The 13,259-nt window shown below is 46.4% G+C and overlaps 2 protein-coding genes across 4 annotated transcripts in view; both read right to left on the bottom strand.

The window, feature by feature from the left end:
- Window positions 1-13,259, bottom strand: part of RASSF8 (Ras association domain family member 8) — a 116,442-nt gene that overhangs the window by 36,128 nt on the left and 67,055 nt on the right. The window lies entirely within an intron of this gene.
- Window positions 4,769-5,215, bottom strand: LOC125435404 (histone H2A-beta, sperm-like). The gene has a single exon (XM_048501603.1). It carries the CDS (start codon window positions 5,213-5,215, stop codon window positions 4,769-4,771), a length of 447 nt encoding a protein of 148 aa, XP_048357560.1.

Here is a 13,259-nt window from a genome sequence, read left to right as displayed (position 1 = left end):
GTCTTGCCGAGGTTATGGCGATTAAGAACAGGGTTTTCATGCGCACCCACCTTAATGGGATTGATTGAATAGGTTCGAACAGTGGTAATGTGAGTGCTGTCAGTACAGTGTGGAGGCGCCACGACGGGAATCTGTGTACCCTCGGTGGTTGAGAGAGTGTGACCCCTCGGAGAAACCCCACGATATCTGGATGCCTGGACAGCGGCCTGCCCTTGATGGCTGGGCATACAGTGATCAGTGCCGAGAGCTGTCTTTTGAGCGTAGAGCAGCGTAGCCCCAATTCGAATCCTCTCTGTAGGAAATCGAGGATGTCTCGGACTTGTGGATTCTCTGGGTCGATGTGCTTAGCCTGGGCCCAGCGCACGAAGGTCCTCCATGACGCATTGTAAATATTGATTGTAGACTTCTTGAGTGCTGACAAGATCGTGTTGGTCACCTTGAGTGAGTAACCTTTTGCGGCTAATCTCCTCCTTTCACAAGCCACGCGGTCAAGTTTAGCCAGCCTGGGTCCGGGTGGCAAATGGGGCCCTGTATTAGGAGGTCCGCCGATGGTGTTAGTCCCACTGGTCCTCTGATGGCCATTTCCTGGATGGTTGAGAACCACAGCCTCCTTGGCCACCTGGGGGCCACTAGGATTACTTCCGCCCTCTCCGTTTGGATCCTTCTCAGAAGTCTCGGAATCAGCAGAAACGGTGGGAAGGCATAGAGTAGAGCCTGTGGCCACTCGGCCGCTAGGGCGTCCGTTTCTACCGCCGCCGTGTGAAAATGTCTCGTCATGAATTTTGGCAGTTGTGCATTGCTTGGTGTTGCAAATAAGTCTATTTGAGGCGTGCCGAAGATTGTGCAGATCCTCTGGAACTCTCTCGGGTTGAGTTGCCACTCGCTCTCTAGTATTAGCTTTCTGCTTAACCAGTCTGCCTGGTTGTTTAGTTTGCCCCTGATATGTTGGGCTTCCAGGGACAGCAGGTGTTTTTCTGCCCAGGTTAAGATTTTTGCCGCTTCTTGGTGAAGGCTCGGGGATCTTGATCCCCACTGGTTGTTTAAGTAAATCTTTGCTGCCACGTTGTCCGTGAGCACTAGAATGTGTTGACGCTGTATCTGTGGGCGAAAGTGTTTTAGTGCCAGGAATATGGCCCTGGTCTCTAGCACGTTGATTGGGAGTTTTGACTCCTCCTCTGACCATTGTCCCTGGGTAAATTGTTGGTTGAGGGTTGCTCCCCAACCCTGCAAGCTTGAGTCCGTGAATATCTGCGGCCTGGCTGCATGTAGGAAGCGTTTGCCCTGTGCCAGGTTGCGTTTGCTTAGCCACCATCTCAGGCTGGCACGAACCGAGGGCGGAATGGAGATAGGTTTGTCCCTCTTCTGGATAATGTCCCATTGAAATCTGCGCAGAAGCTGTTGCAGAGGTCTTGCGTGGAACCGTGCCCACTGGTTCAGATCCATGACTGAGATAAAGAGACCTAGTAGGCTGGCTGCTTGGAGCAGCGAGGGGCGATGGGCCGACAATATTGCCGTGGTAGCGAGCTGAATCTTTTGTGCCTTTTCTGAAGGGATGAAGAACGCGTCTTTTGTCGTGTCCACTATTGCTCCCAGGTGTTCCAGTCTTTGCGTGGGGACGACTGAGCTTTTTTCTTGGTTGACTAAGAATCCGTGGGCCTGCAGCACCTCCTGGACTTTGGCTACATCCTCCCGCGCTTGTTGTCTGGACAGGGACCTGATGAGGAGGTCATCCAGATAGGGGTGTATGTGGATCCCCTGTTCCCTTAGTTGGGTGATGGGTCCCAGGAGGATCTTTGAGAAAGTTCTTGGGGCGGTGGCCAAGCCGAAGGGTAACGCCCTGTACTGGAAGTGCTGCTGCCCCACCGCAAATCTTAGGAATTTTCTGTGGGCCGGATGTATCATGATGTGCAGGTAGGCCTCCTTTAGGTCTAGGGAGGTGAGGAATTCGTTGTGCCTCAGGGCTACCGATATGGTTCTTAGAGTTTCCATGCGGAATTTTGGCAGGCGGAGCGATTTGTTGACCGTCCGGAGGTTCAGCACTGCCCTGCAGTCCCCATTGCATTTGGGGACTGTAAAGAAGTGTGAATACGTGCCGGAGAATCTCTCCTGCATCGGAACCCGTTCTATAGCTTGAATGGCCAACAGGTGGGCCACCGCCTGAAGTGTTTTTTGCGATTTGATTGACTTTTCCGCAATTGGGGATGGGACGAATTGCTGCCGTGGAAACTGTAGGAATTCTATCACGTAGCCCTCCTGGATTACCTCTCTGGACCATCTGTCCACATGGTTTCCCTGCCAGGCTGCAGAGAACCGGGTTAGGCGCCCCCCACCACAGCGTCCGAATAGTCACTGTTTTTAAAAATCTGGCTTGAAGGGCTTTCCCTGTTCGTTGTTCGTCTTGGTGAAGGGTTTGTCACGAAAGGAGTTCCGCTGTTGCCATCCCTGCTTGTTCCCTTCTCTGGAGAACCTGGGGAGGGCCCTATTGGATCTGAACGTGGTTCTGGTATTAGAGGTGTTGCCCTTTTCGTGTTTGATGGCTTTGGGCATTACGCCTGGCAATCATGCTGGTCGCCATGGCTCTTGCCACCAGGGCGATGGCGTCTAGGGTGGCATCTGCTATGAAGGTACTAGCCATGAGCACGCGCTCTACCCCCTCTCTGGTGGTGGTGTCAAGCTCCGGAATACGCTCCAATACCCTCTTGAGCCACACCATACTAGCCCTGGCGATAGTGGAGGCCGGGGTGAGAGTCTTGGTTGCAGCCGCCAACCATTCGTGTGTCTTTCTAAGCGCTGCTTCCAACCTCCTGTCTAGGGGGTCCCTGATGTTGCCCTCCCCCTCCTTGACCACCAGGTCTGCTGAGTGGAGGGCGGCTACCGGGGCGTCCACAGGGGGAGCCTGTAGCATGGTGTGAAATTGTGGGGGCATCAGATAAGTTTTCTTGAAGGAGGGGGGAAGGGTCTTGTGAGCCGCTGGTTTTATCCACTCCTTTCTAATCCTACTGACAAAGTACTCAGGAACAGGGAAGAACTTCTCTCCTTCCTGGTCCTGGGGAAAATAGTCCATATTTCCCTTGGGATACCCTTTTACTGGTTTTCCTGATCTAGGAGGGAGGTCTGGATCCGGTGGGGGGTCTTCCGCCCCCTCCTGGTCCTGCAGGTCCAGGGCTGAGATGGCCTTAGTGATCAGCAGTTGCAAGTTCTCCAGCTTGAAGAACCTGGGGGCTTGTTCTGTGGCCTCTACCGGGTTTTCTTCTGTGTCTGAAAATCTGGCCCCCTCCACCCACTCCTCTTCGGGGGAGGAGTCCTCCTCCTTGTCTGGGAATTCTATGGGATTCCTGTAGGCCAGGTCTACTCCTACTCTGTGTGGGGCTCCGGTCGCGCTGCTGGCTGCTCTGTCCGAGGCAGCCTGGCGGGCTTCTCTGGCGTCTAAGGCCTTTTCTATCTGATCAGACAAGAAGCGGGCGAATGCTGCTGGCGGGGCTGCTTGCCAGGCCGCGACGGCTGCTGCCGCGGGGTCTGGCTGGAGGTTGGTGCCTTTGCGGGTCTCCGCCCCCTCCCCCTGGGTTCCCTGTGACTGCCTGGGCTCCGTAGGGACCCGTCTCTCCTCCTCGGTGTTGGGGGAAGCCGGGGACTCCGAATCCCACGTGGGGTAGGAGGACCCGGCCGTGGAGCCGCCTGCAATGGCAGCACCCTCGGGAGGCGCCGAGCTCCCAGCAGCTTCGTTTTGGCGTGGGCGCTTCTGCGCAGGCGCACCGTCTATTTTGTCTCCAGCCTGTTTATTCCCTTTCTTCTTGGATGTCGCTTTCTGGGCGTTAGGCTGCGGGTCTGCCGTTTTGTTTTTGGCGGCTCGAGTTCCCTCTGTCGCGGAACGGGCGAAGTCCTCCCTGGGAGGGGTGAAGGATCCGGTCGCCATCTTAAGGCAGGAGCCGGCGGAATGGCGGGAAGCCTTTTTCTCTCGAGAAGGATCTCCTTACTAAGTTCCCCCTAAATCTGTCCAAGCCTCCCCTTCCCACTTACTTACATTAGGCAGGGGGGAGACAGACGGGGGACACAGGCACACACAAACACACTGAATTGTTGAATTTGGAAGTTCCCTGGGGAGCTGTGCGAAAAGCCTTGCACTCCTTGCAGGCAGGAAAGAATACTGAGGTGATTAACCTTGGAGCACGTCACAGGAAGGGGAGTTTCAACTTTGTTAAGTGGTTCCTGCCTCCTTGCAAGTAATGAAGAAGACACCCAATCAAGATACCCCCCGCCTCCAGTAGAAAGTATGAAATTCAAATAAGCAACATTTGGCTGGATCAGATTTTACTTTCGCCCTTTGTTTGGAAAGGAGGGACCCATGAGTTTCTCTTGGGAGATATCTTAATATGGAAATGTATGAACAGGCCAATGCCGTGTCTCAGTTCAGAAAAAAAAGGGAATCTAATAGTCCATGTGGATAAATGGATATCTGCATTAGAATATAATCAGCTAGACTTTTATTTGACTATCAGGTACTCATAGCAGCATCTAAGAATGTCAACCCAATATTTACAGAGTGTGCTTTTACTGTATAGATAACCATGAAGCTCTCCATTTCTCTGGTAATGCCATACTATCAGATCAAAAGCAGCTCAACTAAAACAGCCCACAATTTCTCAAAGTGGAAAGAAAGTACATTCACACAAAAAAGAACTCATTGTCCTCAGAGCAGGTTTTATTAGACAACATTCTTAGATGCTTAGAGAACTGTATTCCAAGCCAGGGCAGGCAGCATCTCCTCGGCTTAAGCAGCAACCACAGAATTACGCCTTCTCCTCACAGAGTGGGCCATCTTCTTGCCCTTCCCTCTCCGGGAGGAGGGCGCTGATTGTTTCTTGGCTCTTCCCTGTGGTGGGAGGATGGCTCCTCCAAACACCTGTTGGAGCTCAGAGTCACAATGGATGGTCTCAAGCAAGTGTCGGGGGGCAATCCGGCGCCTGTGATCATTGGCAGCAATGTTTCCAGCGATGTCTACAATGTCATATGTCAAGTACTGGAGCACGGCAGCCATGTAAACTGAAGCCCCTGATCCAATCCGCTCAGCATAGTCACCTGCCCGGAGGAATCTGTCAATACGGCCTACTGGGAATATCAGTCCAGCTCGGCAAGACCGGGAAGTTTTGGGCCTCCTCTTTCGGGGAGAGGGCTCCGCCTCATCAGAGCTGTCCATATCACACTGACTATCAGACATGTTGTTCAACTTGCTGCTCAATCAACAGAATCTGTTTTCTAGCTTTGCACCTCAGCAGAAACAGTCTGTCTGAATCTTCAGTTTCTTGCTTGAGATTCCTTTCCTTGCCCTTCTGTTCTTTTCCCCTGGAATTTCGTCCTGGCTTTACAGATTAACCTGTCTTTTGAAGGGCTGCCAGAAATCTGCACATTGAGTTGCCCAGAGCTTTTTATATCCTGGTTAGTGCGTGGCAAGATAGTTCCTGATAGGCTAGATGCCAGCCAATAGGATGCTTTGGGCATTGTTACCCAAAACAGAAGGCAGACAAGTCACATACTTATTAGATCATATTCATTATCTTCAAACTGGAGGTGAAATGTCATCCCTATTCATTACATTTTTCGCTTTTTTGAAAAAATAATCTATTTTCCTTCAGCTCCTCTCTGTTCCTTTCTGCTCATGCCTTATCTTGAATTAGGTGCCTTTTATCAGGAACTTATTTTTTTTAGTCTGTGTAAAACACTTAACTCATTTTAAGCGCTAAACAAATAATTAGAATAAAATAATTTCCTGTATTGACAGCAGGAATTACAAACCCTCACTCCTTAACCCAGTATAAAATCCAAATTGGAGGTTTTAATTACAGGATTTTCAAAAATTAGCCAACTGGAAAGTCCCTACATTACACGGGCATTAAACTGGCAACAAACCAAATTGTGGGAAGGAATCCCAAAAGATGAGGGAAGTTATGAAGAAAAGACCTGCTCCACAGTCCTAAATAAAAACTAGAAAGAAGGTAGAAAGGGCTAAAAACCAGAAGAAACAAATGAGAATGAGTACACAGGAGAAGAAGAGAAGTCTGGATTTATATCCTGTTTTTCTCAACCCCAAGGAGTCTCAAAGTGATTTACAAACTGCTTCCCTTCCTCTTCCCACAACAGACACTTTTGTGAGGTAGGTGGGACTGAGTGAGTTCAGAGAAAACAGTGACTAACTCAATGGTACCCATCAAGTTTCATGTGTTTGAGCAGGAAAACAAATTCAGTTCACCAGATAAGAGTCCACCACCCATGTAGAGAAGCAGGGAATCAAACTAACTTCTCCAGATTAGAGTCCACCGCTCTTCACCACTACACCATGAAGGCCAATGCTTTAGAAGTGATAACCAGCACTATACTGGAACCTGAAAGATGCTGCAGGTGAGCTAGAACTGAAGTCACATGCTCTTTGAAGAGTCCCATCCCTGGTCAGAGAGAAGCTACAGAATACTTCACTACTACAGCTGGTGAGAACCTGGGATGGATCCAGCCAGGGAAACTCTGGATTGGAACCAGTCAGGGGCATAGTTGCTTATAATGGTGCCCAGGGCTTGCCACTTTCTCCCTTGCAACTATACCCCGGTCTAGAACTTCCCATGGAGTTCTGGGAAGGGGCGCAGTTGGAGATTGGGAGGTAGAGCTTTGGGGTGGAGCCAAAAGTATAAAGCTAGAGGTGGCCAGCCTGGATGCTCAGGCTGGAAGTCTGCAGTTTAAAACTGGATCCAAGCGTCAATGGGCCCTTGCCACTCTGATCTCCACATGGAGATTGGGAGTCCTGAAATCCACGTTGAGATGGGGGCAGGGTGAGCTGCCTGGCCCCTCTCCCAATCTCCATGTGGGGATGGGGGTGTGGTGAGCCCCACTTGCTGGTCTTCAACTGTGGCCCAGCCCAGAACTCCAAACCGTGGTGCAGTTGCAAGAGGGGGGCATGGCCTTATGAAACACTGAACTTCTTTTCCACCCTTTGAATTGTATATATATGGGATACCTGCAAAAAGTTTAGTTATGCTACAATTTTAAATCCCAAGACTGAGAACATCTTGGGGAAAAAATCAAGTTTGCAATATTTTTTGTTACCAACACAGAAACAACTAGAAGAAGAGTTTGGATTTATACCCTGCCTTTCTCTCCTCTAAGGAATCTCATAATTCTGTTTTATTTTGTAAAAACATAATTATGTTCTTAAAAAAAAAAGAATTCTACAAAGATATTAGAGGGAAGAACCAGATACAGAATTAAGCCTTATGTAGCAGTTTACAACCATAAAAACAATGTATAGATTTTCAGGAAAAGGGAATTGGTTTTTAAGTGAATTTATAATTTATTATTATTAAGTGGATTTATAATTTATTATTTATAAACTTTGTGCAAGTTTATAGAATGGGGGGAATATTCAATGCATAATAATGAACTCAGCTAAAATATTTTTAGAGCAGCTTACAGATGTAATATCTCTGAACAACTTGAAGCCTTTGTGCAACAGTGGTTGTTCCAGACCCATCTTCCCCTAGAGACGTAGGGAAATACTGAAATGTATACAATACTTACTCTCCTATCAAGTCTAATCTTCTTCTACCGATTTAACAAAATAAAATGCATCATTTATAATTTAGTTAGCATTGTACAATTTGGCATATTTATGGAATTTAGAAGTATAAATGTTGAAGGTTTTAATGATAAAAAATTGCAAGTACACCAATACTTGAGAAAGAGTTGCAAAATGCTTCCCCATGCACATGCCACCTGAGAGGTAGGAAAATTACACATTCTGATTTATTTATCTACTTAATTTCCCCCCAGTGGGTACCCAAAGTGGCTTGCATCATTTTCTTTTCCATTGCATCTCCACAACAACCCTGTGAGGTAGATTAAGCTTAGTGTGTGCGCCTGGCCCAAGGTCATCGAGAAAGCATCTATGGCAGAGTAGTGCCATGGATCTCCAGATCGAACCTGGAGGCTGGCAACCTTCCTTTCATAAGAACTACCAACACATTTGGATACTGTCAAACTTTACAACACTGAAACACTGAATTTTTAAATAAAGTATTATTAAACACATTAATTATTGCCAAAATAATTTACATGTAAAGAAAAACCATTGCAGAGCAAGAGGAACTCTCTGCTACTGCGTGGATTCTGATCTGGTTGACACAAAGCACTCAGAGCCAATAAAAAAATATTTCATTTATTGTGAGGTAAAATATTCTTCAAGAAACAATCAAAATCAAAATAATGTATCTGAAGCTTGAGTTTGTTACCATATACCTTAAACTAAGTAACTCTTTTAGTTACAGTTCATTTGTTTCACATTTCAAGTTCTAGCTGAACTGTAAACAATCTGTTCTCATATAACTACACATTTCTATATCCAGAGAGCTTTTGTCAACCCCTTCAGTGTGAGGGCTTAGCTTAACTGCCACTGATAGAATCTTTATTCTTTTCAAAATTTCAAAAAGGTGCCACTGACTTCAACGGATTGTTAGAATGTAACATTTGGATCAGTAGTCACAGTGGCCTTCATCTAGTGAACTTATTCAGCTACTGCCTGGGAAGGCTAAAGAAAATAAAAAAACAACATTTTAATATAAGAACCAAACTTTTTAAACATGTCTGCTGTTAGGCTAACTTAGGCCTTTCTCCACAAAACTTTACAACACTGAAACACTGAATTTTTAAATAAAGTATTATTAAACCCATTAATTGTTGCCAAAATCATTTAGGTGTAAAGAAAAACCATTCTTGAAAATGTTACATGTCATCCACATTTTGCAGATGAATTATCCTATCTAATGTGGTAGACCAACTTTCATAAGAACAATTTCATATGATGCTGAAAGGTCAACAAAGTACCTTTCACTCATTCCAAAACGGAGTGTATGGATGTGTGTGGAAACACTCCAGGATATTTGTTTGTTTCTCTGCAAAAATTGAGTAAGGCCTCAGGCTCTGTCATGCTATATACTTTTAGAATAGAAAACCCATGTCTTAAAAAGCATTTCACGCCTTCTAACAGCAAAAATATTTCATAGGAGTTTTTTTTAAATGCTTCCCAATATTCTGATCCATGGGAGTTTGTTTAGCTTGCTTGGAATACAAAATCTCTGTGTCTAGTTTATCATATTAGTGGAGGCAGCCCAGAAAAGAATTACTGAATAATTGGCAATTACTCAAGAGACTTCAGCTTTCAAAAATAGAAGACAAGGCTCTGCACTTTGCAGAAAACTTTGAACCAGTTTTGCAAGGCAACTAGAGAGCTGAGCTCTTGTCATCCTCCATCATCCAGTTGTACATTCTCAAAGGGCCCTAGTTATTTGCCGGGCCCAGTTTATCAAATAATTGCCCTACTTCACATACTGGGTATCTGTTCAATCCTTGGGAATCCTACACTATGTTGCTGAAAAATCTCAGTTTTCCAGACTTTTGCATCACCCCTTCTTCCAGTTTCCAGTTTGTTTATGCAGGCCTGAGGTTGATCAGAATGTGGCTTATTGAAAAACAAAGGAAACAGCCTCAGAATAATTAGGAGAATTGCTGTTGCTAAGCTCCATTTTGAGCTAAGCCAAATGGGTTAACAGTTACATGATATTTATTCACCAGACATGCAATGATCTGACAGGGATCAAAGAAGGACCAAGGCTATACATTCAGCAGAGTGAGATAGCATTGAGGCAACAAAATGGACTGAAGCATTTTGAACAAAAGTTTGGGCAGGCTGGTTAAAATACTTCTCTATGAAAAAAAAAGATTCCCAGAAAGTTGAAAATTTGCAACATAGGAAATGTGTTAGGGCACATCTCTCCACAGCAGCGTTTCCCAACCTTTTCGACGTCACAGTACCCTTGACCTCACTCTTCATATCTCACAGTACCCCTGTCATACCCCCCACCATCCCCTCCCAGTGCCCCTGCTTGCCAGCCCCCACTTTCCCCTCCCAGGGTGAAGGGAATCACTGGAGGCGGGGCGGGAAGTGGCTGCTGACCTTGTGGCAGGCCCTGCCCCATGGGCCAGCTCCATGTGTAGTAATGCACTGCTGACCCAGCAGCACCGTAGTAGAACGTTGGGTCACCCCCACTCCTCATCCCTATGAGTCACGGGTCATGAACTATCTGGCTCAATCAGGTGAGGATTAGGCTCAGACGCTTACGCTCCTCTCCGCACGTAGCCAGGTGAGATCATGCATCACATGATGATCTCCCGACCTCCCGCCTCCAGCTCTCCCGGAACTCCCCCCGGTCCTCCCTCCTGCGGTCCAGGAACCAGCACGCGGGAGACTCGCTAGGAACACGGACCTCCGGGCTCCCGCTGCTGGCGATCTCCACCAGATGTTATCTCCGCGTCTCGTCTCGTTCTTACGCTGACCACGTGGGTCGACTACATCCATGTCCTTGCTGGCGCCGGCAGGAGACACCACAAAAGTGAGGGGGGCTGGTAGCATTGCCGCGGTACCCCTGGGACATGCTAACGGCACCCCAGGGTACCACGGAACCCTGGTTGGGAATCACTGCTCCACAGTATACTGGTTTGTTTGTTTTTTAATCTGCAGGAAGTACTTGCATGGCACCCGTTCCCCAACCTTTGGCTGAAAGAGACACAGCCCATTAATCAATACCTCAGCATCGTACAGCCTGCTCTTTGAGGCCCAATTTCAATGGGACAACCCATAACTTACCAGTGTGCTTTCCCATCCATCACCTTGCTTATATGGATTACTCCCACCCATGCTTAAATTAGCATGCTGGAGAACCATAGCTCAGGGGGGTATTTTTCTGTTATCTTAGGCTCATTTAAATGCTTTTCATTGGTGGCAGGCCAGTTTAAGAACAATGCTGGGGTCATGGCAAAATCACAGGAGTCAGTTGTTCTGCCATACCAAGATCACATTTAAAATTAGATCCAAATACAGCAGAACATATATTGTACTGATTCAAATTTTGTGTATGTGTGCCATAATTTTAATGACACCTGAGATACAAGAACTGTATGAGTAAAAAATAGCCTTTAAGAGAAAGTTTTTGGTTCATCCCACCTTATTCAGATAGTTTCAACTTGAAGGGAGTTTGCTATGCAGAGCAGCATTCAAAAATGTGTTTCCCTAATGAAGTCTGAAGTGATCTGTCACCTCAGATCTCTACCATCCCATTCAGCAGCACGAGGCCAAGGCTGTATCAGACAATGGTAAAAGATCACATGCTGCATTTTCTCTCTTGAATAAACAAGATTAACTAAAATAGTACTTCTTAAATAATCACCCTTGCAGCAAATTGGAAATTCTTTAAACAACCTGAATATGAGTTTGGATTATCCAAAAGGTTATATGAAACCCAGTTTTCAATTATGATGGATTTAAAGTTCATCTAGTCTGATACATTGCTTCCAACAGTAGATAAGAGATGGTTCCAGGGAGATAATAAACAGGAAATGAACCTTCTCCTACTCCTTCTTCTACTCCTTAAAATCCCAAGGTCCAGGAGGATCTATTTAGTCCATGTGGCTGATGGCCACTGACAGAGCAATCTTCAAATACTACACATAAACCTGTCAGGATTTCAACTGGAATCAGGTGGAGTGACCTTCTTGCAACAACAGTTTATCAATCGCACTGGTTGTCACTTTGGTTCTGTGGCCCAATTCAAACTTCTGGTATTAACCTTTAAATGTGTAAGCAGATGAGGACTGCGGTTGATTCTTGATGGGCCACCTCTGCCTGCAGGAGCCTGCCTACCATCCAAGGCTGGTCACTGAAAGAGTGGAGATTGGGCAGCACGTGGGACAGGACTGTTCAGGTGGCCCACCATATTGTTTCTTTTTGCCAAAACTGTGCATGCAGAAAATGCAGTGGATCCAAAGAGAATAACATCCATTAATATTTTTTAAAGAATAACAGTCTGGCGGGATGGGAAGGCTTGAGGGAATGGCATAGCCTTGCACCAGTATGTTTACTTTTCCTGGGGCACGCCGATGGATGAGGCAGGCATTCTGATGACCACCCGCTCCTCAACTCCACCACCACAAAACGGGAAGTCAGGGCCATAGTGAGTCTGCACTGGTGTCCCAATCAGATGCCAGCATGGTGGAGAGGATGGGACAGGGCATTCCTAGAGGCAGAGCCAACATTAGTTGGCTCCCACCCAGGGTTTAGGGCTGGGAGACAGAAACCCAGCCCTTGGACTTATGCCACCCTTTGGGTGGTGCAAGTCCTGTAAGTCCTATGGTGGACTTTCTGGTGGCAAGGAATTAAATTAAATGTTTTTGCCCCCTGTACAGCCAGAAAGCCCCCTTGGAGGAGGCGGGTTAGCACTGCAATGGTACCACATCCCACCACTGAGGGCTTTGGGTTGGCCTGCCCAAGCAATTATCACTGATTAAACACTGATTTAACAATTGCCCATTGAGAGGAAAAGTCAAATGAGAAAACCAACCAAGCTATGATAACATGCATGTACAAATAGCCAATTGTGCTGTGCCAAACTGTAAGGAAGGAATAAGGCAGAGGAACAACCAACCAACAATGGGTTTATAAGATGATCCATCTATTGAAAAATAAACTCCTCTGTTACAACCAGCAAACAGGATGTGAGTCATATTGCTGGGTGTCTGAGCATCCCCAATTTTAACCACCTCCGCTGGCTTTATGGTGAGCAAATGTGTTTTTATAGACTGCAACTTTATATCTATGATTATTTTATCTCTTATAATATCTCCAATTTTTTTCTGGATATCTTGTTTGAATAGAGGCACATAACTAGCTGTGCTCAATTGAAGCCCGACTTTTATTTTCAAACATCCTGCTAAGCAGGATGTTAGGACATAGGCCACTTTTTGAAAAGAGTAATTGGTGTCATTTTTAATTAAAGCAAAGCTTGCACCCTGGGTGACTTTTAATTGTGAAGTTTCAAGTTCTGATACACTTGTCTCAGCGGCTGCTCGCTAGGAAACACATTTTCAAAACAAAATGCAAACCATGTAGAGGTTCTGAGCTGGTGCCTGTCTACTGTGGTGAAATGGCTAAATGGTGAACAAGTTGAAATTAAATCCTAGTATGACAGAGGTTATGTTGATGGGAAAATCAAGTTCCTGAAGGATAGTGAGCTTCCTACTTTTGATGGTGCAAGCTGACACATACAGACTCAGATGTAAGCCTAGAGATCCAGCAATAAAGAAACACGTTAATGCAGCTACCAAAAATGAGGGGACATTTTATCAACCCCACTTAGCCTAGAAAATACCTTGACTCTGCTGGCCTGGCA

This window comes from Sphaerodactylus townsendi, linkage group LG06 (genome assembly GCF_021028975.2).
Source record: "Sphaerodactylus townsendi isolate TG3544 linkage group LG06, MPM_Stown_v2.3, whole genome shotgun sequence".
Taxonomy (NCBI): domain Eukaryota; kingdom Metazoa; phylum Chordata; class Lepidosauria; order Squamata; family Sphaerodactylidae; genus Sphaerodactylus; species Sphaerodactylus townsendi.
Note: the sequence above shows the minus strand (reverse complement) of the source record. Positions and strands in the feature narration are given on the sequence as shown.

Bases quoted from the DNA above. Each gene is read 5' to 3' on its own strand.
- LOC125435404 (XM_048501603.1), bottom strand. From the start codon at position 5,215: ATGTCTGATAGTCAGTGTGATATGGACAGCTCTGATGAGGCGGAGCCC.